Raw genomic sequence first — 25,044 nt, forward strand, 5'->3', positions numbered from 1 at the left:
CCTGGCAACCCTGAAGGTGTGACGTCACGAGCTGCTACAAGCGGGCTCACTCCATTTAAACAAAACTACTTCGGGGGGAGTTTTCGTATAACTACGTGTGAAAATTCAATATTTCACTAAAATAGTTACATTTACGATATATTTTTTACATTTTTAAATTTATATATTACGACATTTTTAACAGTTTCCCGCTGCTAGCGTCTGTATGCTAACGCTAGCTAGCTTGTGTTTGCTAGCGAGGTCTAGTTCGACGGGAGACAGAAGAACGGCGGGTCGTTCCTCGAAAACGGTGAGTAGTACAACTAAACTTCTCCTTCCGTGTTTGTTTTCTGTGTTTGATCATAAATACGCCGCTTTGTTGGAGCTGTATTTTCTGTGGAGCTTGTTTACAGTCGGAGAGGAAATATTTTTGAAGGTTTGTTCCTTTTGTATCTTGGCAGAATCTGATCAATGTGTTAGATGATAGTAAAGACTGTCTGGGGGTGTGGTCATCGTTGTTTGGTTCTCTTGGTTGTGGAAGTTTTCCTGAAGTTTCTAGGATTGTTCTCCATGTGCTTGAAGTCTGTTTCCTGACAGCAGTCTGACTTCCGGTTTCTTACTAATTTAAATCAGTTTATTTGGGCATTCTGGGATTTTGATTTTAGACTTCATGGAACATTTTTTTCAATAATCAAGAACTTTTTAGGTTTATGTTCTTTTTCACTTTTATATGTTCTTGTTTATTTTATGAAGAACTCAGCTGAATCAATATATTTACAGTACTGATTCTGATTGAAGCTATGCTGATTGTGTGTTCACACTGGACAAGCAGGGAAGGGCTTCTTCTTTTTTTGCTCACCAGGCTTTTGGTTTGACATTTCCATTCCGATATGTCTCCGAATTCCCTCTCTACCGCCCACACAAAAACGACGTAATGCCGGACTATCCAGTGGCCTGAATCTTCAAAGTAATTCAGTCATCATGCTCACCTTTTTTTAAAAACAGCATTTCTAAAAAGTAAAAACGTAATAAATGCAAACATTTTACAAATACTATTTTTGGATCCACTCTGTTCTGATGACAAAACCTTGGTTGGTTATTAAAAAAAAAAAAAAAAATCACAAAAATTGTTCAAACCCAATGCATTGTGGTCTATATTTTCTAATCTAGTAAGCATTGAGACGTCTGTGAAGTTTCTAGTGTGCTGGATTTTGGAATAGTTGATTTGGACAGCCCTACAACATGGCTGAAACACTATAGTACATAGAGAGTTGTGAAGGTATTTGGACACAAGCTTGGCGCTGAATAATTCTCATCATGGTCAGCACTTCTGCAGATTGAAATGTCATTCGTGTTTAAAAATATTTAGCTTCTTCTGCTTGAACATGTGGTTTGGCTCTTTTCTCTGTATTTTTTCCAAAAAATTGTTTTGTAGTCTTTGGCAGACCTGGAAAACTCCAAATCCTTCAGGTTTTCTTCTTTTGACATGAGAACTTTCAGCTGCAAAGTTCTTTCAGATTTTTAAAAATCCAGGAAATAATTTATTGATTTCTGTTTTATAGTTGCTGTAGATTAAAGGTTTGTGAACATGTTTTATTTAGTAATCGCATTAGACTTATCACGTTTGTTTATAAAGGAACTATTTTGATACAATAGTGCACCATTTATTATATAAACGTTTTTAGCAGCTTTTGAAATTACTTTTCTTCTTTATTGGCTGTTTCCACTCATCTTCCTGACTCTGAGTAACTTGATGGTTTGTGCAAATATTGAATGTTTTTTCCAAACATCTTTAGAACTGAGCTTCATCTGTCGGCGTTCCCTCAGGAAATGTTTCTGTTTTCCATGAGCTCTGCTCTGGTTGATCAACTTCTGCTGTTTTTGTGAAAACTTCATTTAAATAGAAATGAAATGAAAATGGAAAACGCTCAAATATATCTGGACTAATCGTCTCAGTAGCTTGGTTTGTGTTTAGGAGAAGGAGCTGGAGGATCGGATTACTTCGGCCTCTTGATTGATCTTCTCTGCAGTTTCTGGTTGGAACAAACAGATTCATCATTGTAGCCCAGCAGCTGCTCGTGTATGCAGGTCATCTCTGAACCTGCAGCCCGCCGGCCCTCTGCGCCCATTTAACACCTCTGTGCTTTTAACACAACATTTCCTGAGCGGCTCTCTGCAGCTCATAAATACCAGCAGCAGCTCCATCAGCAGAATGAGGGCTTCACCTCGGCTTCTCCCCGCAGACCCCAAACGCAGCAGGTGATCAGAGATGAGCTTACAGCATCATTCATTATGCAGTCGTTGTTCCCTCCGACTCACAATTAAAACTGAAATCATTAGAAAACCTGCAGAAGTGACGGAGGTCCAGTGTGTTCGCTGTAAAGTAGGAGTGTCATAATTCGATCAGACAGGGGGCCAAAATCCAGAACACACCTTAGATCGCGGGCCGAACAGGATAAACATTTATTGAACACTAAAAATACATTTTTATAACATTACCTGTGATAATGTTAGTGTGAATGCTGTAAGCTGAACTTGGCTGGTGAAGATGCTGAAAGTGATAGCTAAAAATACTGAAGCTGATAGCCAACTAAAATATTATATAAATGCCAAATTAGCCTTAAAAAAAAAAAAAAAAAAAAAAAACTCAGGTCAGCCAAAACAGCTAGCATGTAACTGAAATATTAGCTAAACTACAAAATAGCCTAAAAAATCTTAGCAAATACCAAAAAGCTACAGAAAGCCAACTTTTTAAACTTTAGAACCGTAACTTTTAATTATAAATATGAATTAAAAAGAGGCAGGAATATTATTCCAGAATAAATCAACTTAAACCTTTAATATTTTACTCTCCATAAAAATATATTTTGTCTAAAATATTCAAGTTAGAAATGAGCTCAAGATAACATCGCGCCGTTTATACCAATAAAATAAAATGATCTGGAGGGCCGGATAGAATCACCCGGAGGGCCGGATCTGGCCCCCGGGCCTTGACTTTGACTCGTGTGGCTCAAAGTGACCGTTTGGAAGCATTTTGAAATTCATAGTGTTGATGGTCAATCGGATAAATGTGTGTAAGTTATTTCTAACCTATATTAGATTTGTAGTAGGGATGCAACGATACAGTTTGCTCACAGTTTGATACATATTGAACAAAAAAAACCTGAAATTCTACTATTCCTCAGATTATTTCTTTTGCAAACAGACACAACATAACAAAGAAATCAGATTTTTATTCAAGTGTTTCAGATCTTTGCACTTATTGCAGATTCAAACTTAAATAGAACTCTTGTAAACTTGCAAACATTACAACTTGTATATAATTGAATCAAATGTAAAAGTGCCTCAGTCCTCAATACTTGTAAACATGAATAGAATAAACTCCAACAGTCTAAGCTGAGCTCTTAAGTCTTGACAGCCTGCAGTACTGCACTCTTAATGTTCCAGTGTGAGAGCCGTCATGTAATGAACATTTACAGAGAGATAGATCTCTCTTACCCGGGAAGTCCAGCTGTACGTGGAAAGTTGTGCGTTTTTATCAAGTCGTCTTCAATCTCTTTGCGCACTTGTGTTAGTTGTTCAACTTCCAGACGGTGACGGGGTTGTGTGATGACGTCACAGGTGGGCGGTCATGTTGGACATGTTTCCCACGTTGTACGAAATAGAGATGAGGCAAATCTTACAGACAGTGAACTTCTTGTTACACATTTCGCTCCCTGATCCTCATATTCGATGGTTGTTGAGTTCAGGGACATTTTTCCTTTTTGATGCTGTGAAAGATTTTTGATTATCAAACCAAATATTCTCAAGAATGTTCTCAATAAATGTTAAGTGTCCTGATCTTTTCTTTACTTAGAAATGCACTTTGGTGGAGAAAAGTGAGTCATATTGGTCTAGTGTCTTGTAGTAAAGAGAAACATTTCTAAAGAATTCAGATCTGGGATGCATTGATAATCGTTTCATAATTGAATCGTTTCATAATCTCATTGTTGCCTCCTGAATCATAATCGAATCATGAGGTTCCATCTAGATTCCCACCTTGAATCAATGATGTTGCTGTTTTCTATGGAGCCTCCAATCTGTTTTCTTTTACCCCTCCATGATTTTTTTGGTTTTTACCTGTATGTAAGTAATTAGATTACACCTTTAATGTAATCCTGTCTGTGTTACAGTGATACAAATTTTGTATCCGTCACATTTGTGATTGCTAATATATATGTGTACAAAGATAGACGTGCATGACAATCCTCATGCAAAATGCCTCGCATGTACATGAGAGCACGTGCACAAAAACACACATGCATCATCAGTATGTTGTGCATCACAACACACGTGCACAAGCACATACATGCAGAAGTATACAGGAAGCTGAGTCATTGTTGAGCTGCAAGGTTTGTTACCTCTCTGTCATGAATCCCCTTCAGCTTCATCTTCGCTCTTTAATGTGGCGTTTTATGGACATGAGTCATTCAGTCGAGTCTGTATTGATTATTTAATGATCGGAGCGACTGAGAGCAGACGGACTTTAAGAAGACTCGATGAATTTCCTTCTGTTATCTCGGTTCAGGTCGTTAAATGAACAGTTTCCCTGACGCCGTTCGGCTCTCAAAAATGGGTTTTGGAATGATTCATTGCAACACGTGATGTCATTTCCTGTGCAGATGTAACAGAAATTTAGTTGTTGATTTTCTATATTTCTTATCTACAAGTATATAATCAAACTTGGCGTTTGCATGTGTTCTGTTTATAGTCACTTCATGTGTTTTTGAAAGAGCAGATGGAAAATATGATCAGCTGATGTTTAAAATCAACTGTGATAAAAATGAGCTTTTATTCTAATGCTGCAGTGAAATCCTAGAACTGACCTCAGATATTCTGTTATCTTTAAAGTAGAGAAGATTGTCTCTCTGGGGGTGGTTGGTCGGTCTGGGGGGGTTGGGTCTTGGATCTGCTCCTCTGACAGAAGCTTCAGCTCAAACTGGGTCGCCCAGTTCTGCTCCGGCCTCCAACTGCCCCAGATCAATATGAAAAGTTTGGACGTCGTTCAGCTGCTTCTCTTTGTGGAGGCTGAACCTGTGAGGGGGGGTCTGCAGAACATCAAACCCTCTTCTGATGTGGAAACTTGTAGTGGGATGGAGCTCCTTCTTCCTGTATGGATGCACGACTGTCAGCTTTTGCTCAAACAACAGGAACTCCTTTGTTTCTTTGATCTTCATTCTTATTTTTTTATAAAAGACCTGGAGAAAAATAAGTCCTAAAGAGCAGCTGACTTGAGTTATTGTGAAATATTTGACAGAAAACTAAATTTACTGTTGTTTTTCAAGGTTTTACATTTGATATTAAGAGTTTAATTATTTTCCGTTTATAAATGAGTTTTCATTAAAGGTACAGTTTGACTTTCTAAATCAGTATAAATCTGATGTAGGAGTTCTATCGAGTAATATGTGCTGTGGGTGTTGCTGTTGTCATCTTTGCCGTCACACTGTAGTGATTCTCCTGCTCCTTTCAATCATTTTCAGCACATAAAAACTCAATCACACTTTTAGCTATTTCAGCAATCTTAGTATCAAAACGTTCAGTTTGTTCAGGACATTACTGCTTGTACTTTTGGTATTCATAAACTTTATAGTTTTTGAAATATTGAGCAAAATATGCCCCATAGGAAATGGTTATCTACTGAGGTTTAATGGGCTAATTTGGAGTTTAGCTTCTATTTTAGTAACATGATGGTTTTTGGATGTATTTTCAAGAATGAAACAATTTTATTTTAATTTGTAAAAACTGTTGCAATGACCAACAGATGGAACATTTAAAGACCCATTTATAGAAGTCAACAGCCAAAAAAAGTTGATTTAGGGTTTGTTACCCTTTAAGCTAACATTTTAACAATGTGTTAGCCTGTTTAGCTAATTTAGTATCTGAGGTTCATACCTTTATTTGCATTTTTAAAATCTTTGTAATTTTTCAAGAAATTCTTCACACTCTGTGCACTTTTTGCAATTTCTTCAACTTTGAAGTCCTTAGCTTCAGCATATTCAGCAAAAGCAAAGCATTCACACTAGCATTATGGCAGGTAATGGAACTTTTCTAGTTTTTATTGTATTTTTCATCTAAACTTTTTTTTGTCAACTACAATAAAACATGAACTGCAGAGCATCGATAAAAGCTCCAGCTGCTTCTTTCTTTTGCATATTTGCCATTGAAATGTTTTCTGACTTTAGGACAAAATTCTGTTGAAGCCTGTTTGTTGTTGCCTCTGTAATTAATTTTAAACGCAGTATCCAAACCTCTTTTATTATGTTCTAATATGGATGGATAGTATGGTAACAGTCTTACCAGTAAAAAAATAACTCGTACCTCAGGATGATTGAAGCACTTCGATCAAGTTTATATCCTGTGTTTAGCTCCACCTTCATAGCTGGGCAGAAACGGATTAATTGATCCAATCAGGATCAAGACTAGGGCATGTTCAGTCTGCACATGCTCAGTGCGCTCCTGCCGTCTGGGCTAATATAAGCTAAAAATCTTTTGTGTTTTCTCTAAATCCAAGTAAAAATGTCTAACCAAGATTTTACTTTAATAGGTCAGTGAGAGTCGGAGCACAACGGCAAATTTCAAATTAAACTTTATTGTCTCTTTGGAGATTTTACAACAGATCTAAAAACAGTTTGAGGGCCTGATGTAAAAAAAACAAACAAAAAAAAAATAAAGTCAGGGCTAAAGGTTGTGAATGAATTGTTTTTGACTGGTTTTAATTTATTTAAATAACAGTTAAACAAATATTTAAAATTCGAAAAAAGTCAGTTGAAATAAATCAAATTTCGATGTAAAAAATATTTTTTCTTTCCAAATGAATTCAAAACTAAAATCAGGAGGTGCAGTAGATAAATGTTTGTTCTAAACTTCACAGTTTAGGAAATTTACAGCAAATTTCAGCTTTTAATTTTTCAACTTTTACAAAGTAGGAAGTTTAATCTAAAACAGTAAATATAACAGCATTAGACTACCTGACAGACATACATCCGTTGTAATGCAAAAAGTGTATTAAATCTATATTTACATACAGCACTGTGTGTCATTTTAAATAATCAGCTTATATGTTGCAGTGAAAACAAACTGAGGGGAGAAGATGCTACAATCAGAGATGACTGACCTTAAAGTGAAAACAGATTTAAAGATCCATGAAAAGAAACAAAAGCTCGTCTTTTCACCATCAGGTTGATCTAGTAGATGATTTTCTTATTACATTTGCAGAAAAAACAAAGCTGTTTGTTTTTTTAGACAGATTATTGGTTGACAAAAGAATCTCAAAAGCACAAGACTGATCTTAACTCCAGCATCCAGAGACGATCAAGTTACATTTGAATTTTTATCTCAGTTAAAGTGGATCAACAACATTGTTCTTCTAGGAATCTTGATGTTCTATAGCACGTTAGCAGATACTTGATCCAGATTATTTTAATCTGTTTAAAAGAGTTAAAGTCACAGCAAAGTTTGACATTTTTGGCCCAGAATGCAAAAAAAATGATGAAACTTCTGGTGGAACTAATCTATTTCTGTGTTGCATCGATCTAAGCAGCAGACTGAAATCTCAGGGTATGATGGCCTAATCATTTATTACAGTTTAGAAGGTAGTCGGTTCCTCTTTACCCTTGATAACAGTTCCTTTGGCTGATTTACGTTCAGTTTGAACTCCAGACTGTTGTATTATCTATTCAGCATCAATCCGTTAGCTGGAGGGATGTCTGCAGTGCAACAGATTTGTATAAATCTAACTGTTCGCTCAGGAAGTTTGATGAAAGTTTGAGCTGCTGTCACTAAACTGTTCTGAAAAGTGGAGTCGCATCAGATGTTCTTCCTGATGAAGGTCGGCCTCTTCAGCGTCCAGAATACATGAAATCTGAGGAGAAACATGGATGTTAGAACTCATTAAATTCACTTAACTGTTCACTGAAGAGTCCTGAAGGCTTTAAATCTACTTCTGCTGTTTGGTTAAAACGATGGCAGGTTGTTTAGTCTGAAAATTGAAGTTCAAAATCAGTTAAAAGAACTGGAAAGAAATTATGTATTATTGTAAATTAAGCTAATCTTCAGTGTAATTACTTTCCCCATTGTAAGATGAATAATTTTTTTGTTCTGTTCAAATGTAAAAGTAGAAAAATATTTTTAAAGGTTATTCTCTTCTTTTGTACTTTATCAGATTGTCAGTAAATTATTGCACGTGTTCGGTATTCATAGATATATTTATATTAAATATAACTTAGTTTTTAAGGGATTTAAGATTTTATTTCTCTGCATAAAGGACGCTAATTAAAAATAATCCACGCACTTACCGCGACACAGCTGGGGGTTGTAGTTCTCGTAGATGGGGTACAGAGGGTTCTCCTGCTCGCTGCGATGCTTCCGGGCTCTCAGGACGTCGCGGACGCACTGATGCAGGAAGGCGTACTGACACTGAAACACAAACACCGGCCGTTCTGAGGACGTCCGTCTTCACACGTACAGTCAGACCTGAAGGGCGGCGTACCTCCGTCTGCACCATGTGCTGCCGGTGCAGCCGCAGGTCAAACACGATGCCGTAAAGGTCGATGGTTCCTTTGGAGTCCAGCTGCTGCAGAACGCGGTCCAAGGCGATGAAGGTTCCGGTGCGCCCGACTCCAGCACTGGTGCAGGGAGACCCGGGTCAGACTCAAACTGCAGAGGAGGGAAAACGGACCCGCGCCGAGGCCTCACCTGCAGTGCACAACCGTGGCTCCAGTACTTGGGGATCGGTCCACGTAGTCCCGGACGGTTCTGACAAACTGGATCAAAGACTGGGTGGTCTCTGGGACTCCGTGGTCCGGCCACACGGTGTAGTGGAAGTGACGCACCATCCGGGGGTAACTGCAGCTGCTCTCCTGATGGGACAGAAGGGAAAGTCGTTGGAGAATGGAGCTGCCACAAACGATTATTTTAAAAGTCGAATAATCACAGATAATTTTTCCGATTAGTCGACCAATCGGGTCATTCGCAGACTGGATGTAAAGCTCACATCCTAGCCATCATTAGCTTTAAACTAAGTAAAGCTGAAATTGGCCGCTGAAGATGCTGAAGTTGATAGCTGAAATGTTGCAGCTAGTAGCCAGCTAAAATATTAGTGAAATGCCAAATTAGCCTTAAAAAAAATGACAAAAGCCTAAATTGGCAAAACAGCTAGCGTGTAGCTACAATATTAGTTCAAAATAGTCTAAAAAACAAAAAAGCCTAAAACTGATGAAAATTCAAGCAGGGCAACAGCACTTCAGCCAGCGTACCGAGGTGACCTTGAACTCTCGGATGGTCCACTCGGGCAGGACGGACTCGGACAGCATCTGGATGACCAGGTCGCCGTAGTACAGCGGCTCTCTGTCTGCAGGCCAGTACTGGTCACACTTGACCTGGAGATGAGGGCCAGAAACACATCAAAAACAGCAGGTTCATGTCCTGTCTCCTCTGCTGGTGATTTAGGTTCGATTCTGAACGGGTCGCCGGATGATGTCATCACGTGTGTCAGACGAGGAAAGCTGAAAGATGGTTATAAAACCGTCTCTGAACAATGGTCAGATCCTCACCCGTCCTTTCTCTACACACTGTGTCACCATAACGATGTTGAAGACATTGTGCTCCCACACCATCCTCCAGAAATCGTCTTTGGTGCCGGGCAGCGGGCCCTGGGTGGCGATGTACTCCCTGCGGTAGTTGTTCCCCTGAGGACACAGAGGTGTTGGTGTTTTCGTCTGCGTGTAGATCTGCTGTGCGTGTTTGCGTGGTCGTACGGGTATGTAGCTGGCGTTGATGAAGTCGGAGCAGGGGTCGTCTTCCAGGTAGGACAGCTTTAGTCTGGTGGAATCATCTGGAAGCAGAAACTTCAGTGAGGGATCTTTGTCAGCAGGAAGACGAGTGTAATTATGGAGCTGCTGATGTGTGACCTCCAGGTAAAGACCTCATAATGGAGAAATGGCTCCAGTTCCACCTACTGACTTCATTTAAACCCACATGAACTGCAGACTGTCACTGGATCTTCATCATCTTCTGAACCACCATGACAACAACGTTCAGAGGAAAACTCAAGTTTTTGCTTGTGCTTTTGTTTGAAAAATACGTTTTTTTATTATGTCTAACTTTAAAAAATGTTTTAATAAGTACTTTTATAGGATTCTGTTGAAGTCACAACACAAATAAGGTTTCTTAGCACAGTTTGCTTTCTGGAACAGAATTCCCACATTTCCATTAAAACTGGAAAATAAGAATAAAATTTTGGTTCAAACACTGTCAGATAAATCTGTGGTGTAGTTTGTGTCTACACTGCAGAACTAAAGACAGCTTTGAGGTGGAACAAAGTAAAATCTGAAGCTCTGCTGCCAATCAAAAAACGTCACCACTAAAATGTGAAAAGTTTGATTTCAATTCTGTTAAAACGACTAAACTGAAGAGTCCCCTTCTAGTGTCATCATGAATCAGAAATAGACCTCAAAAAGATCCTTAAAACCAGACTGAAAACATTTGTATTTATTTAACAAATGAGTTTTGGCTTCAGTGTTTATGTTCTTTGAGTTACCATAACTCTTCAACCGTTTACACAATCATTTTAATTCTGACAAACTGTTAAGCTGAGAAAAGCAGCTTTGTGCTGATATGCAACACTTTACAGTCGTGTTTACAGAATCAACGTAAACCAGCTGATTCTGACAGAGAAAAGGTTGACGGTGGCATATCCTCAACATCATTGGAAGGTGGTTCGTTTGGTAAACGGTTGCAGTATTTCAAAGAGCGTGTTATTCTGCTGTCGCTGGTTACAGCTCCAGTATTAAAGGGTTATTCACGAAGAAAGTACTCCCTACTGCCACCAGCCTTAGTAGGGCTGCCACGATTGGTCGACTATTAAAATAATCAACGACTAATTTAATAGTCGATTACTTTATTTTATATGGAGTCAGAGTGTATTAAAGTTGAAAGTTATAAAAGCATTCTGCTAGATTTATGGAGTGTTTTGGCATTTATGAAGGTTTTTTGGCTGTTTTGGCTAATTTAGGATTTTTTCAGTTGTTTTGGCTATTTTGGAGTTCAGCTACATGCTAGCTGCTGTTTTGGCTGACCTAGGCTTTTTCCAGTTTTTTAGGCTAATTTCACACTTAACTAATATTTTAGTTTGCAATCAGCTTCAGCGATTTCAGCTATCCTTTTTCAGCATCTTCAGCAGTCAAATTCAGCTTACAGCATTCACACTATCACAGGTAATGCTATGTATCTAATTTTTAGTTAGTTTAAAGCTAATGATGGTTAACATTTGTGTTTTACATCCAGTTTGCGAATGACCCGATTAGTCGACAAATTGGAAAAAATAATCGGTGATTAGTCGACTATTAAAATAATCGTTTGTGGCAGCAGTAACCTCTAGTGGTCTGCAGAAGAATGCCATTTTTGGTACTTCCTGATTTGTATCAAAGGTGGGGCTTAGTCTGTACTGTGAAGTAGCCACGCCCACATTAATCTGGTAAATTCCAAATGGATCTCTTTACTTTTGTGTTGCTTTTTAAATATTTCTCATGATATAAACATGACTTTTAAATCCACGACTTTAGATTTTAGAAACCTAAAGAGGAAATCTGCAGGTTTTATTTTTGCATGTTTAAAATGTGTTTCTTTCCGCCCTAAACTCTGATGCTTCGGACAAAGCAGCGTTTTTATTGACCCTTTTTTCGCCCTGATTCCACTAAAACTGGTTACTAGAGAAGTAAATAAAAAAGTGGTTTAAATTCTCTCGTTTGAGCAGAATTTTTCCGCTGCAGTTAAACCATCACTTCCATGCTGAGTCGTGCACTAATTAATATTTTTATCACTTCAAAGCTGGACCCGTGGCGTCGCCATGGGAACAGCTTCTGTCTCGTTAATTAAAGATCCTCACTGATTTTCACTCTGGTTTCTGGGGTGGAGGCTCTTACACGGCAGGATGTTGTTGTAGCGGTTCTTTCCTCGGTTCTCCGGCAGCCGGGCCACGTCCATCGTCTGGTTCCGCCCCACGTCCTTCAGGTCCTGCACAGGAGCTTACGAGTCAGAACAGGTGTGCGTTTCTACCTGCAGGTCACCACTGCCGTGACGTTACCTCAAACTCCTCAGACAGCAGGTAGTTGGAGTCGGCCTGCAGCTTGGCCAGGTGGGACTCGAAGTGGCCGGCTTTGATGGGGCTAAACACAAGAAAGCGTCAACGCCAAACATCATCAGCTGTTCTGAGCTCCAGAGAACTAAACTCACCTGGTGACGCGCCGGTTACTGTGGGAGAGAAAGCACAGGGGAGTCTTTACTTAGAAAACTCAAACTCCAGTCTCATGTGAACTCAGATCTGTTTTAGAGCTAACGCTGCCTGAACTCAAGTAATGGTCGAGGCGTCTATTATCTGGAGTTCACGCTGGACAGTCTAAGTCCATCATTTCTGATGATGGGTGACTTAAAGAGCATCATGCTGTTGTTTTTCTAAAGAATTTAATCCACAATGTGACAATTACAAAAACTGCAGCTGGAGCATGAGGACTAACCAGAAGAGAAAGGTGGTTTATCTATTAAACTATTTGGTGAATTTGATCATTTTGAATTTTGGGAAGCAGCAGAAGAGAATCTAAGAAGAAGGAGATTCAACATGAGGAGGTGACACCGGAGGAACGGAGTAATTTTAGAGGACAAGAACAAGGCAAAGAAAACCACAAAATACATCAGACGAAATTCTCTAAAATAAAATCTGGACATCAACTTTGACAAAGAGAATCTGGCCACAGAGAAAAAATTTGGCGCTCAAAAATTAATAGCCAGAAGTCCCTCCCCCTGCCAGAGCCGGCTGCAGAAAAAATCCTTGGTGCCAAAATCATCGGCTTTTCTTTCTTTCAAACAAGTTTACAGTGAACATGAGGAGCTCAGCCTCATGACGTCTACAGGCTTTAAGCTAACGTCTGTCTCAATCCACGTGGTTTCTGATGTGAGTGAGTGATGAGGTCATCGGACGAGGACTCACCTCCTGACCCCCATGTACATCCCTGAGGCAGGAACTTCTTTCCACATGCTCATCCTCACCACCGGGTTCTCCTGCACAGCCCTGCACACCCACAGGCGAGCGTTAGAGGGAGAAACTTGTTTTCCTCCTTAACAGTCTTTACAGTTGGTAGTTGATGATAATTAAACCCTTTAAAAGAATTGGACTTTATTTTATCAAACTGATACGGTTTAATTTTGGTGTAAAAATGTTTTTTCAAAAACCTGATTAGGATTTTTGTTGTTCTTTATTCTGAAAATGTAGATGAATAAATATTTAATGAGTCAGTCTTTTCCACCGCTCCAATAGTTATTTTCTGATTAAAATGTTCAGCTTTCTCCTTTAAACAGTTCCAAACTTTAGGAGGCGGGGCTTGAGCTCATTTCCTGTCAGAGTTAACGAGGTGAGTCGTTTTGTCGGCCGATTGGTGGTTGTGTTTTGGGGTCCTCACACTTTGTGCAGCCTTTGCCGATAAACCAGCAGTGACACGACGGCCACCATCATTCCGATGAGGAACATTCCAGCGCTCAGGCCCTCCACCACGCCACCTAGAGGCTCTGATGGAGATGTGCGTTAGGCCACCGACAACTGAACCCGTTCTGGAGGTGGAAGGTTACGGCTCTCACCGGCATGAGTCCTCAACGGCGCGGACAGGTACGTGTCCGAGAAGAGCGGCTGAGCGACCTCCCTGTGGTTCTGGTCAAACAGTTCGGTGAAGGCTCGCACGCTCAGCCTGGGCGGACACACAGAAACGGTCAGACAGGGTCGGGCTCTGCGGTCCTCAGCACTGCAGCCGTCGGTAGTAGATTCCTTCACCTGTAGGAGGTCTTTGGTCTCAGCGGACCATCGCAGAATTCACCGTAGCTGTCGCTCAGGTAGAGGTCGTCGTCATGGTAACGGTCGCAGGCTCCGCCTAGCCGGTCCCCTCCTGCACCCAGGTGCAACTCCACCACCTCATTGGGTCAATTTTTTTACCCAAACAGTTATTTTCCGTCAGAGAATAAAACAACATTTAGTTGAAAAGAGTGAAATCGGTTTGAGAGGTTTTCTATGAAGGTGTGTAGATCATCTACCTGTCCCGCTGTGGAGTCGGCGTCCAGTGGACAGCGGCTCTGGAAGTAGGAGGTCTGATACGCGCTGATGGAGGAGTTGCTGATGTAGTCGCGGTAGGAGGGCAGAGGGTGGCGCTGCTCCGGCTGCAGCACTTCGGAGGCTGTTGGAGGAAACAGATGGAGGTTCTGGTTCCTTCTGTTCATGAGTGAAACCTTCAAGTTAAAGCGTTAAACGAGCACATTGCTTTGTTATCTTTGTGGAGCAAAAGTACGTGAGATTTCATAAATATTTCATTATATGAAAATCACAGAAAAAATCATCACATTTTGCTATAAGTTTTGAAAAACAGTTTTTTCATTTACGTTTTTTTCCTGCAAACATTTTTTTTTTTATTCAATTCTTTGGCTAATTTTTTTATTGTTTTCTAGATTCCCCTTGGTTGTGTGAGTCTCTTTAGATCACTTTTGTGTGTTTGAATATTTCATGTGTGTGAGGCTCCATACTGTCGGACTCGGCCACGATCACGGTGAAGTATCGGATGGCGCCGTTGGAGTCGCTGAACCAAGAACAGTTGAAGCGGAACAGGATGGAGGAGGACGTCACTTTGGAGGACTTTTCATTGACCCGCACGGTGGGGGGCGGGACCGGAGGACCTGTGGAGAACATCATTGGATATAGTGGTTGTGAGTTTCTTCTCTTTTCTCAGTCAAGAGGTGCTAAAGTTTTTGAACATAAAAAACACCAATATTTATGTCTGTATGTTCTTAACTCTTAAGCCCCGTCTCTAAAACGTGTCCTCCCAAGTGATGCCCCGCCCCTTCACATAAGGGCCTTCTCATTGGTTAATCAGTGCAGGTCTATTTCTGTCTTCGTCTCACTGTTCAGAGGTTGGACACGCCTCCTGTTTGGAGTGATTTTTGTGCCACCATGTTGCATGCATAAGTCACAGTTTTAAGATCAACATTTGTTAAATTGCAAATAAAATGTAAAATGTTAGGAATAAAAATTTGTTTTCAAAAATCTTTTTTTATGCTTTCACAAAATGTTTTTGCACTTGCAGACTTTTTTTTTCTTTCTTTCAAAAAACATTTTTGCGTTTTCAAACTTTTTTTTTTGCTTTCAATATTTTTGCAATTGCAGCACAAATGTTTTTAGATGAGTTGTACCAGATTTCAATATCATTTTGTTAAACGCAAACAAAAAATATTTTTTTAAAGCAAAAATTTTTTATTTTTTTTTACATTTAATATTAAATATTTTCATTTGCAAATTTCTAAGTTTAACTCATAACACTTTACATTTTGCTTGCAGTTTAGAAAATGTTGATTTTAAAACTGACATTTTCTTGTAATATGGTGACACAAAAATCACTCCATACTCCTCTGGCACGAGAAACAGGACCAGTGCGATTTGTGAACATGGGAATTACAGTAAAACTATTCCCGCTTTGAAAGGCTTCATCAAAACCTGCTAACTTCAAGAAAATTAACCTTACAAAATAAAAGCTGCTGGAAACATGTCTGGTTGAGAGGAGAAAACAAGGATGTTCCGTTTATTCAGGATTGAAACTTTGTTTAATCTTGTGAAATCTGTGTAGAAATGCAGTGAAAGTATTAGCTTTTACTGCAGTGTTTGTTACACCTCATAAATATAGTTAATAAACCCTCAGATTGTCTGGAACAGCCTCAGACGACACACACTTCCTCAGATCAGCAGCTCATCTTGGGAATCTCTGGGAGCCGGAGCGTTTTTTATCCTCTTGTTTTCAGCGTCCTCATGTCAAAATGATTTATTATTCAGGCTGGCAAAGCCTGGCTGGGAAAGGGAGACTTGAACCGAGGCGAGCAATAAGATGAATAAAAAAAGGTTGTTAACAGAAAAAAGCCTTTTGGGTCACAGTGACTGTTTGGAGGGCAGAAAGGAGGAACAGAACTTTAGAGAGAAGTTTAGTCACGAACAGCTCACTGCCTTCAAACAACTTCACACTTTGTATTTTTACATCTGCTTCCTGATTTCTTTTATAGAAGTGATGAATTCAAATTAACATCAGGCAATAAAATGTCATCGTTGAGGGATTATTGTTTTTTTATGGTAACTTGAGACATAAATTAAAGCCACAAAACTGAGTCAAACACACGACTTTCCACCTAAAAAGGTTCTTGACAGCAAACGAATCATGAAATCCTTCTAATTAGGGATGGATTTCAATCTGAATCGATCTGAGTCTGGTAAACATAATCATTTCATAAAATTAGAGATCAAACATTTTAAAATCGAGTCGATTTAAGCTCTGGGGAATTGAACCAGTTCTTGGAAATATTGGTGATACCCAGCCCTTCTAATGCTGAAACCCAAAGTTGGTTCCTTTAGAGAGAACCAAAGCTGAAGAACTACATGTTCATTGTTAGACTAGTGAAAGTGTCCGACACAGAAGTAGTTTCAGAATAAAGACCTGCAGGGAATCCTGATTCTTTCTGTTCTTGTTTTTTATTCTAAACATTAGTTTTCCTCAAGCATGAGCGCCACCTGGCTGCCAGATAAAATCGTGTAATATATGGATGGACTGGGAACTAAAGCCATTGGTTTCAGTAAACATGTATGCTGATGACATACCAATGCAAGTCAATAATCCTGAGGATAATCTATTCGTAAAGTACCAGGATTAAACTGAAGTTTTTACAAAAAACCTAAAACTGGATTCTTTGGTTTGTCATTTCAATAGATCAGCTTTCTTTCATGATTTTGACTAAAATGTTTTTATGTTCTCTGGAGTGTCCAGATCAATCTGAATGACTCACGATCGATCATGGTGACGGTGGTGTGGGTCGTCGGTGGGCTCGTCTGCCCGGCTGAAGACACTCTGACGGTCACAGAGTATTTCCTGAAGGCCTCCAGATTTCCCAGCGTTACCGCGGTGACGCCCCGCGCCAGCTTCAGGACCGACACCAGACTCCCGTCGTCGTAGCGACGGCTCTCCACCTCATAGGAGTCGAAGTCGGCAGCAGGAGCAGTCCAGGAGCAGGAGAGGGAGGAGGAGGAGAGGGGCAAGCAGTGGAGGGACTTCAGAGGAGTCGGACCTGGAGGAAGAGGAGGGAGGAAGGTTTGACTGACCCTATATGGAGCCAAATCGGGACCAAAATCTGAGAATTTCAGCTTCAAAATGTTTTTCCTTTTTTTCAGTGTCAACATTTTTTTTTCCAAATTTTGCATCTGAAAATTTTAGGCTTAAAAACTTTTGACCCTGTTCTGGCATGTGGGGGGCGGGGCTAACACGAAGGACCAATCAAAATCGATGAGGGTGGTAACCTCAGTCCTGAAACTTAAAAAAAAGAAAATTTGAAGCTGAAAATAATTACATTTATATTAGAGTTACGGAATATTTCAGAACTTTTTTTTTTTTTTTTTTTATCTTAACACCAATACTTCAGCTTGAAGTTGTTTTATTTGAGTTTCAAATCTTTATGGCCCTAATTTGGCTCCATAGTTCTACTGCTTTAATCTGTTTTTTTTTTATGGAAACAGTTTCTCTTTATTCAGTTGTTTGCTTGTGGGTTTACAGTAGAATGATGCTGACTCCAGGAATCAGTTTAAACTCTTCTCATCCTCTGTAGCTCGTTTCCAGCATTGGTTTAAATCAATCCTGTTCTGGTTTTTACGATACTCATAATGTGTTGACCTAATCTCCGCTCAGATAGGAACAAACTGGGTCACATTCAAAGTCACTGAATGTATTTATATTCCTTTTGATGATCAGATTTGATCTGTGCATCCAAAACATCACAGACAGACGGACCCTGATGGAAAATGGATCCTCCACTGGAGATTTAACCTAAAAATTCTCCTCTTTGCTCTGCTGCCATCTGGTGGATAGAAACAGCAGCTGAACAACAGCTGCGAGCCTGGAATTAGTTTATATTAAGATGTTTATTTTAAAAAGTCAAATATAGACTTCAAAAAAGGAAAAATTTGTGTAGTTTTACTGTTAGCTGAGCTATAATAAATGATGCTAAATTAAAATAGAGCCTTTTTAATCAAATTGTTCTTTAATTTTGTTTTATTTGGCAACACCCACAAAGCTAACGTCAAATAATGTTTGCTTTCAACTTGAAATTGTTGCTTTTCCTAAATGTTGTACAAACCAGGAAGTACCAAATTTTGAAGTTCTTCAAATGACCACTAGAGGCAGATGAGAGACACTTTCTATTAACCTTTAACACAAAATCTTTAACATACCATAACCTTTCAACCGTTAATGCTAGCCGGCGCCGCTTTTCTCCTTCAGAATCAGCTGGAATTATGTTACAAGCAGCTGGGGTATTTAAAGGGTTAACTTGTGTTAAAAGTTGTGTTTTACTCTGAAAGTTCTGTTTACAGTTGTGGGAGGGGCTAACCTTGTGGGCGGAGACAAATATGGACACACTATCACAGGACGTAAGCTTTCAGGAGAAACCGTCTCGCTGCTTTTCACCTACTTGTTCTTATGCTCCTCTGGATGGGTTGACTCAAGGCGATGGGACTGCCTTTGGCTCCGCCCCCACTCACAGTCATCAGGGTAAAGTTGTACTGTCGGCCCGGAAACATCCCGCCCACAGTGCTGCTGGTCAGATCGATCTCTGAGACCCTCAGTGGATCTGGAGGCTCCCACTGAAGACTGAAGTTACTGAAGTCTCCAGAGAGTGGACCCGCCCACGACAGCTTGATCGTGTCATTGGTCGAGCCTTGTTTGACTGACAGGTGGGTGGGCGGTTCTGGAGCTGCAAGAAAATAAAATCAAATTTACCCTAAAGCTAAATTAAACCAAGTCGTCTGTGCATCTCTTTCTGGTCTTACTGGTGCGTCCGAATGCTGAGGCGTTATTGGTCAACTCCCCGCTGTATGTAATGACCTCAGCACGGTACAGCCTACCAGGGACCAGCCCAGACAGGCGCTGGCTTCTGTGCTCCGCCCCCAGCATGTGAGCTCCCAAAGTGGTGCCGTAGACGTCGTACAGAACCACCTAAACATTCAACAACAAATCTCAGTCAGATGTTTGGAGCCGTTTTTAGGAGGGATGGGCGAAGCATCGGTGCAGGATCGTACCGGCTGAATTTAGCATATTTTGTAGGGCTGTCAGATTTGTCGCGTTAAAAACGCGTTAATCTGACACGTGCTTGACGCTGACAATTTTTTTGACGCATTAATCGCGGATTTTCTCATACGTGCCTTTCCATACCGCTCGGGCGTCCCGCCCTTAACTCACCGGCTGCTCTCACTAGATCACCGGCGGCTTTCCAACCTCCGAGCTGCGAGCTAAAACAGGCCGGCGCTAGGACCTGGAGAGCTCCTGCACCCTAATCCGGCTCCGGTTCGCGTCCTGTACCACGTCTGGTGGTACCGGCTCGCGTCCGGCGCTGCGTCCCGAGAGCCCGACGTTCCGAACAGCAAGCGCACCGGGGGACGTTATAAATGTTCTGGAGGTTTAAGCGTGATCCAGCCACAGCATAGCGGTCTGTCTGCCGGCATATTCATCGTGAGCTCCGCTGGACACGTCGCTGCATCGAGCTGCAGCCAGAGAACGCGGCGGCAGTAACAGACTGTCAAACTATCCACAGTGTATCCCGCTTTTCTCAGTCTTTAATGTTTTAAAAAACAAAAGTTCATTGGAAATGATAAATCTCTATTTCATTTATTACTGCAGTTCAGCAGAGGAGGAAAAGATTTGGTCCTGACAAAAAATGAACATGAAAGTGTTAAGGAAATGTTATTATTGATGTTTTTTTTTTTTATTTTAGTGAACGTTGATTGAAGTTTAGAATTTAAAATGCCCTTCACTTGAACTTGGGCTTTTGTTAGGGATTTTATGTTACAGCCTTTTATTGTTAAGAGAGTTTATCTCAATACAATGTTACAAAATAAAGTATTTCTGATGAAAACTATTAATTTTGCCATTCTTGTTTTCATGATTAATGTAGAACTGCTAAATTCCACGAAGAACACATTTTTTCCTTAAAAAGAGGCCACATTTTAATTTGTGATTAATCGCGAGTTAACTCAAGACAATGCGATTAATCGCGATTAAAAAATTTAATCGCCTGACAGCTCTAATATTTTGAGATTATCGTATGAAATTAGCCACAATTAGTCAACTAATCGACTATTAAAATAGCCGATAACTAATTTAATAGTCAATTAGTTGTTACTTTAAATGATATGGAGTCAGAGTGAAGTAAAGTTATATGGTATTCTGCTAGCTTTTTGGACTATTTTGGTATTTCAAGCAATTTTGGAGTTTAGCTAATATTTCAGGTGTATGCTAGCCATTTTGGGATTTTTTTTCAGCATTTTAGGCTAATCTGGCATTTAGCTAATATTTTAGCTGGCTCTCAGCTTTAGCGATTTCAGCTAACAACTTCAGTGGGCTAAGAGTAGGGTAGCCTCTGTTACCACACAGGAGCCCTGAGTTCAATCCCCGGGGTTTCCACTGATCTCCATCCAGATTGGGTCCTTAGTCAAGACCCCTGACGCTGCTGCCTAACGAGGTTCTCCTGTGCCCTACAAGTACAGGGTTGCGTCAGGAAGGGCATCCGGTGTAAAAACTGCCAAATCACTGATGTGAAGCAGTAGGTGGTGTTTTGCTGTGGCGACCCTGAATGGGATAAGCCGAAATGTGAACAAAAGAACTTCAGCGTTTTAAACTATCAGTTTCAGCATCTTCAGCAAACTCAATTTCCAGCCTTCACACTAGCATTGTTGCAGGTAATCTATCTAGTTTTTACTTAGTTCAAAGCTAATGATGGTTAAGATGCTTTACCTCCAGTTTCTGCATAACCCGATTAGTCGAGTAATCGGAAAAAATAATTGGTGATTAGTCGACTTTTATTTAACATTTCTAAACACTGGCAGGATCAGCCCCTTGAGATGGCACATCTCGTTTTCGAGCGGTTCCTCTTTAACCAGATAACTTAAATGAAGACGAAGTATTCTGTAAGCAACAAACAAAAATGCTATTAAGATACAATGAAAGTATAGTACCAATACTCATGAATCCACATTCACACACAACAGCTCTAAACTTTTCACCGCTCATCCTAATACATTTAACAAAACAAATTCAGTCAGAACACAAAGAATAAACACTATGAGGAACAAAATCAAACAAGATTTAAAAATAAAGATATAAATTAATTAGAAAATATTGGTACCTTCAAATATCGGTTATCAGTATCGGCCGGAAAAAGTTATATCAGTCCATCCTTAGATTTTAGTGAGGTTCCTTTTCCTCGCCACTCGATGGCGCTGTTTCTCTTGTTTCTTAGATTAGTGGTCTGCGGTCTGAGTTTGTGGTGTTTGGTTTTGGTGCGGTGCTGCATCTTTGTGTTTTTAGAGGAAAAGGCTTTATTTTTTAGAACTTTGTGGATCTGTCAGACGGAACGAGTTTTCAGTTTTCATAACCTATCCTGCTGCACATTAACAGGATGGGCGGAGCCTCAGATTTAGTAATGGTCATGTTTGGAACGTACCTGGTAGTTGCTCCAGCTGCCGCTGCCCGGCTGCCAGACGACCGTCAGCCTGTCCGTCTGGTTTGAACTTTGAATCTGCAGAGACGACACCGGCGATGGAACTGCAGAGGAGAGCGGGGACAGAAGTTCAAACCAAATCCACCGAAAACCGAAGAGAACATAAACGAGGACGTCCCACTGACCCGTTCTGGCGAGCACCGACGAGTCGCTGCTCATGCGGCGGCTCCAGCTCACCACCTGCAGTCTGTACAGACTTCCTGCCTGCAGGCCGGAGAAGACGCAGCTGTGCGCAGCCGGACTGAGCTTCTGCAGGTCCAGCAGCTCCCCTGCAGCCTGACAGCAGACGGCCATGAAAACAAAGCTCCTCACGCTTTCACCGGCCCTCAGGAACGCCGTCCTACCTGCTGGTGCTCCTTCCTGCCGTCTGCAGGGCTTTTGGTGTCCATGGACTCCGACTCTCTGAAGAGCGACAGGTCGTAGAGGTCGACGTGGCCGGCGGAGGGCCGCCACGAGAAGCTGAGGGAGGAGGTGTTGACGGCGGTGACAGTCAGGTTGCTCACAGCAGCCGGACCTGGAGGACAAACACCTGAGTTACAAAGAAACCAGGAGCACCTTCGCTCCAGGTGAAGCGGCGACTTACGCGTCTGCCCCTCCGCCACAGCGGCGTTCAGCGACGGCACGCCGCCGCTCAGCGTCACCACCTTCACGCGGTACCACTTCCCGGAGGTCAGACCCTCCAGCTGCTTGCTGCGTGTCTCCGCCGCGATCGACTGGTTGATCAGACAGACGCCAGCTTCATCCAGGAGGTGCAGGATGTAGGAGTCGAACACGCCCACCGGCCGCTCCCAGCTGACCGTCAGGCTGTGCGTGGTGTGGCCGTTGTCGGCCTGCAGAGCCGTGACTCTGGCCGGAGCTGCACACATCACAATTCTCCGCTCAGATCCAGATGAAGTCTCTCAGATCAGATCAGATCTGTCTCGCCGTCTCACCTGTTCGGCCCGTCGCAGAGCTGTCATTGGTCAGCGTCCCACTGCGGGATTGGACGGTGACGCTGTACACCTGGCCCGGGGTCAGTTCTAAGTAGTCCAGGGTGGAGACGTATTTGGGGACGGGGCGGGTGTCGATGGAGACGCCGCCCTGGACGCAGAAACCAATGACAAACGTTAGTTACCTGTGAGGGTTGAATTTAGTCCCTCAGGGATCAGCATCAGGCCCCTCCTTATTTACAAACACTGATCCAGAAAGTTCTGGTCAGAACCAGAGGAATCGGTTGGAACAGATTTAAGCATCGTCTCCAGATCCAGAAGATTCATTTGTTCTGGTGATCCCGGCTCACCTGGTCTGACAGCGTCAGCGCGTACATGTCCAGATCTCCCCCTCCGGGCGTCCAGGACACCAGCAGCCCCCCGACAGAGTCGGAGTTACCGGGCTGAGGAACCATCCGCAAGTTCTGGACGGAGCTGGGAGCTGCGGAGCAGAAACGGGATCCAGATTTATGTCCGACCTCCTGATCCGGTCAAAGGGGGCGGTCCTTCGAGTCTCTTACCTGTCCGTCCCTCAGTGAACTGCGCCGTCTGATGCGGCCCACTGAACGTGGACACCACCACCTTATAGAGGCGTCCTGGCGTGAGAGCGGTGAGCAGGTGATGCCGCAGCTCGCTGCCCAGCGAGACGGGCGGGAAAACCCGCGTGTCGTTGAAGAGCAGCGTGACCTGAACCCACCACGTCAAAACTGAAAACTCTCAGATGCAGTCTGGACCAGGGAAGTTCAACTGTACCTCATAGTGGTCCACGTCTCCGGGGGCGGGGCTCCAGGTAACGTTCAGGTAAGTCGTTCCAGCGTTGCCTAGCGACAGGTTGCTTACAGCAGCTGGGACTAAAAAGACGTTGATATCATGAAGCAGAACCTTCAAAACAAATCACGTTCTTGTGACTTGGACTCACGAGTACGGCCGTCCGTGGAGACGCTGCTGACGTAGTCTCCGCTCCAGGTTTCCACGGTAACGCTGTAGAGTCTCCCCGGCGTCAGCGAGGAGAAGGCGCACTCGTTGTGTCCGGCGGAGACGCTCTTGTTCTGCAGCACGCTGTGGTTGTAGTGGATCAGAACCACATAGCGATCCAGATCTCCAGCCGCGTGGCGCCAGTACACCTGAGGACATGTTTCCGTCAGGACAGGTCTCTGCAGAGTTCCTCTGGGTTTGGAACTGGGCCCACTTGTTTTTACTTTTTTCTGTACCAGATCTCTGTACAAACTGAATAAAAAAATCAGCTACTCTTTAAAATATGTGAACACTAAATGTTACTGTGGTTTTCTCGTCACAGAACACGTAATAAAATCAGGTAAACAAGTTTTGATTTGGAATCCTGAGGTGGAAATGATGATGAGCACATCCTAAACATCATTGACGTTTGGATAGTAGTTGTATCTAAAGGATTTGAAAAAAAAAAAAAAAAGATTGTTTTCTGTCTTTGTGGCTGAGACGTCCACGCCACAAGCTGAAGCTCCACAAACCTTCAGGTAGTCTTCCCTGGCCGAGTGAACCGCCGTTGGATTCTGGACAGTCGCTGGTTCTGCAGGACGATCAAAAATACGATAAGCGGTCAAGTCAACATTTTTAAAATGTGTCTGAACGTCCTGCTGATATTTACGTGTCCGAGCCTTCACCACCGTGGCGTTCTCCAGGTCGCCACTTCTCGTCACTATGACCACAGAGTACAGGCGCCCGGCGACCAGCGAGCTGAAGGAGCACTCGGGCGGCGAGGAGCTGGACACGGCCAGGACGTGGACGACTCGCTTTCCGTCTTCGAGCCGGACAAGGTAGCTGTCCACTACACCCGCCGCCGGACGCCACGACACCTGGAGAGCGTCTGACCGCCCTCGGTTGGAAACGGTCACCTCGGAGACGGACGCCGGAGCTGCAGACAGAACATCTCAGTTACAGGAGTTTGAAGAGCGCCGGCAGGTCCACCAAAGTTCATCAAATCCAGCTGAGATCAGGTGTTCAACCACAAACTGAGTGTTTCAGCAGATCTAAGGTTCTCTGGAAGTCTGTTCGAGATCTGTGGAGCATAGAAGCTGAATGCAGCTTCTCCATGTTTAGTTCGGACTCTAGGAACTGATAAAAGACCGGATCCTGATGACCAGAGAGGTCTGGCTGGTACATACTGGGTCAGGAGGTCAGACATGTATTTTGGCCTGTTAAGCTATTTGATCTGGCTCGCCAAACTAGAAAATATGATCTATTTATGTTTTATTTCTATTGTAGTTCCACTGTCTGCCCACGGATGGCGCACTACAAATAAATCCACCTTATTCAGGCATCGAAAGTTAATGAAGTGTTTGAAGATTTGATGTTTTTCCAATATTTATGTGTGATTTCCACATCTGATAGTCATTTTCCAATTATACCAACACCACATGAACGCAGCATCTCCTAGTTTGAGTTTTTCTCTGAGGGCATCAACCCACTGGTG

At 42.1% G+C, this 25,044-nt stretch overlaps 1 protein-coding gene and 1 long non-coding RNA gene across 3 annotated transcripts in view; one reads left to right on the top strand and one right to left on the bottom strand.

Moving 5' to 3' along the window:
* On the top strand, positions 1–18,107 carry LOC112153872. Its single transcript, XR_004947196.1, has 3 exons — positions 1–289; positions 13,369–14,754; positions 16,844–18,107. It is a non-coding gene; the product is annotated as an uncharacterized LOC112153872 (long non-coding RNA).
* Positions 6,587–25,044, bottom strand: part of ptprb (protein tyrosine phosphatase receptor type b) — a 31,904-nt gene continuing 13,446 nt past the window's right edge. Inside the window, exons 11-40 of one of the 2 annotated variants that reach the window (XM_024284310.2) lie at positions 24,220–24,486; positions 24,083–24,141; positions 23,515–23,719; positions 23,349–23,446; positions 23,117–23,282; positions 22,907–23,037; positions 22,560–22,707; positions 22,211–22,483; positions 21,972–22,141; positions 21,753–21,903; positions 21,571–21,671; positions 18,902–19,067; positions 18,544–18,825; positions 16,870–17,148; positions 14,575–14,724; positions 14,092–14,231; positions 13,835–13,971; positions 13,645–13,751; positions 13,470–13,575; positions 13,001–13,081; positions 12,250–12,267; positions 12,101–12,182; positions 11,940–12,030; positions 9,774–9,850; positions 9,570–9,704; positions 9,273–9,395; positions 8,713–8,876; positions 8,507–8,642; positions 8,313–8,433; positions 6,587–7,879 (exon numbers count right to left, since the gene is read on the bottom strand). In XM_024284310.2, coding sequence (XP_024140078.1) covers positions 7,857–7,879; positions 8,313–8,433; positions 8,507–8,642; positions 8,713–8,876; positions 9,273–9,395; positions 9,570–9,704; positions 9,774–9,850; positions 11,940–12,030; positions 12,101–12,182; positions 12,250–12,267; positions 13,001–13,081; positions 13,470–13,575; positions 13,645–13,751; positions 13,835–13,971; positions 14,092–14,231; positions 14,575–14,724; positions 16,870–17,148; positions 18,544–18,825; positions 18,902–19,067; positions 21,571–21,671; positions 21,753–21,903; positions 21,972–22,141; positions 22,211–22,483; positions 22,560–22,707; positions 22,907–23,037; positions 23,117–23,282; positions 23,349–23,446; positions 23,515–23,719; positions 24,083–24,141; positions 24,220–24,486 — 4,187 coding nt within the window. In that variant the 3' untranslated portion in view covers positions 6,587–7,856. The remainder of the gene's footprint in view (positions 7,880–8,312; positions 8,434–8,506; positions 8,643–8,712; positions 8,877–9,272; positions 9,396–9,569; positions 9,705–9,773; positions 9,851–11,939; positions 12,031–12,100; positions 12,183–12,249; positions 12,268–13,000; positions 13,082–13,469; positions 13,576–13,644; positions 13,752–13,834; positions 13,972–14,091; positions 14,232–14,574; positions 14,725–16,869; positions 17,149–18,543; positions 18,826–18,901; positions 19,068–21,570; positions 21,672–21,752; positions 21,904–21,971; positions 22,142–22,210; positions 22,484–22,559; positions 22,708–22,906; positions 23,038–23,116; positions 23,283–23,348; positions 23,447–23,514; positions 23,720–24,082; positions 24,142–24,219; positions 24,487–25,044) is intronic. The other variant, XM_024284319.2, reaches the window with a different exon arrangement.

Source organism: Oryzias melastigma, linkage group LG23 (genome assembly GCF_002922805.2).
Source record: "Oryzias melastigma strain HK-1 linkage group LG23, ASM292280v2, whole genome shotgun sequence".
NCBI classification, from domain to species: domain Eukaryota; kingdom Metazoa; phylum Chordata; class Actinopteri; order Beloniformes; family Adrianichthyidae; genus Oryzias; species Oryzias melastigma.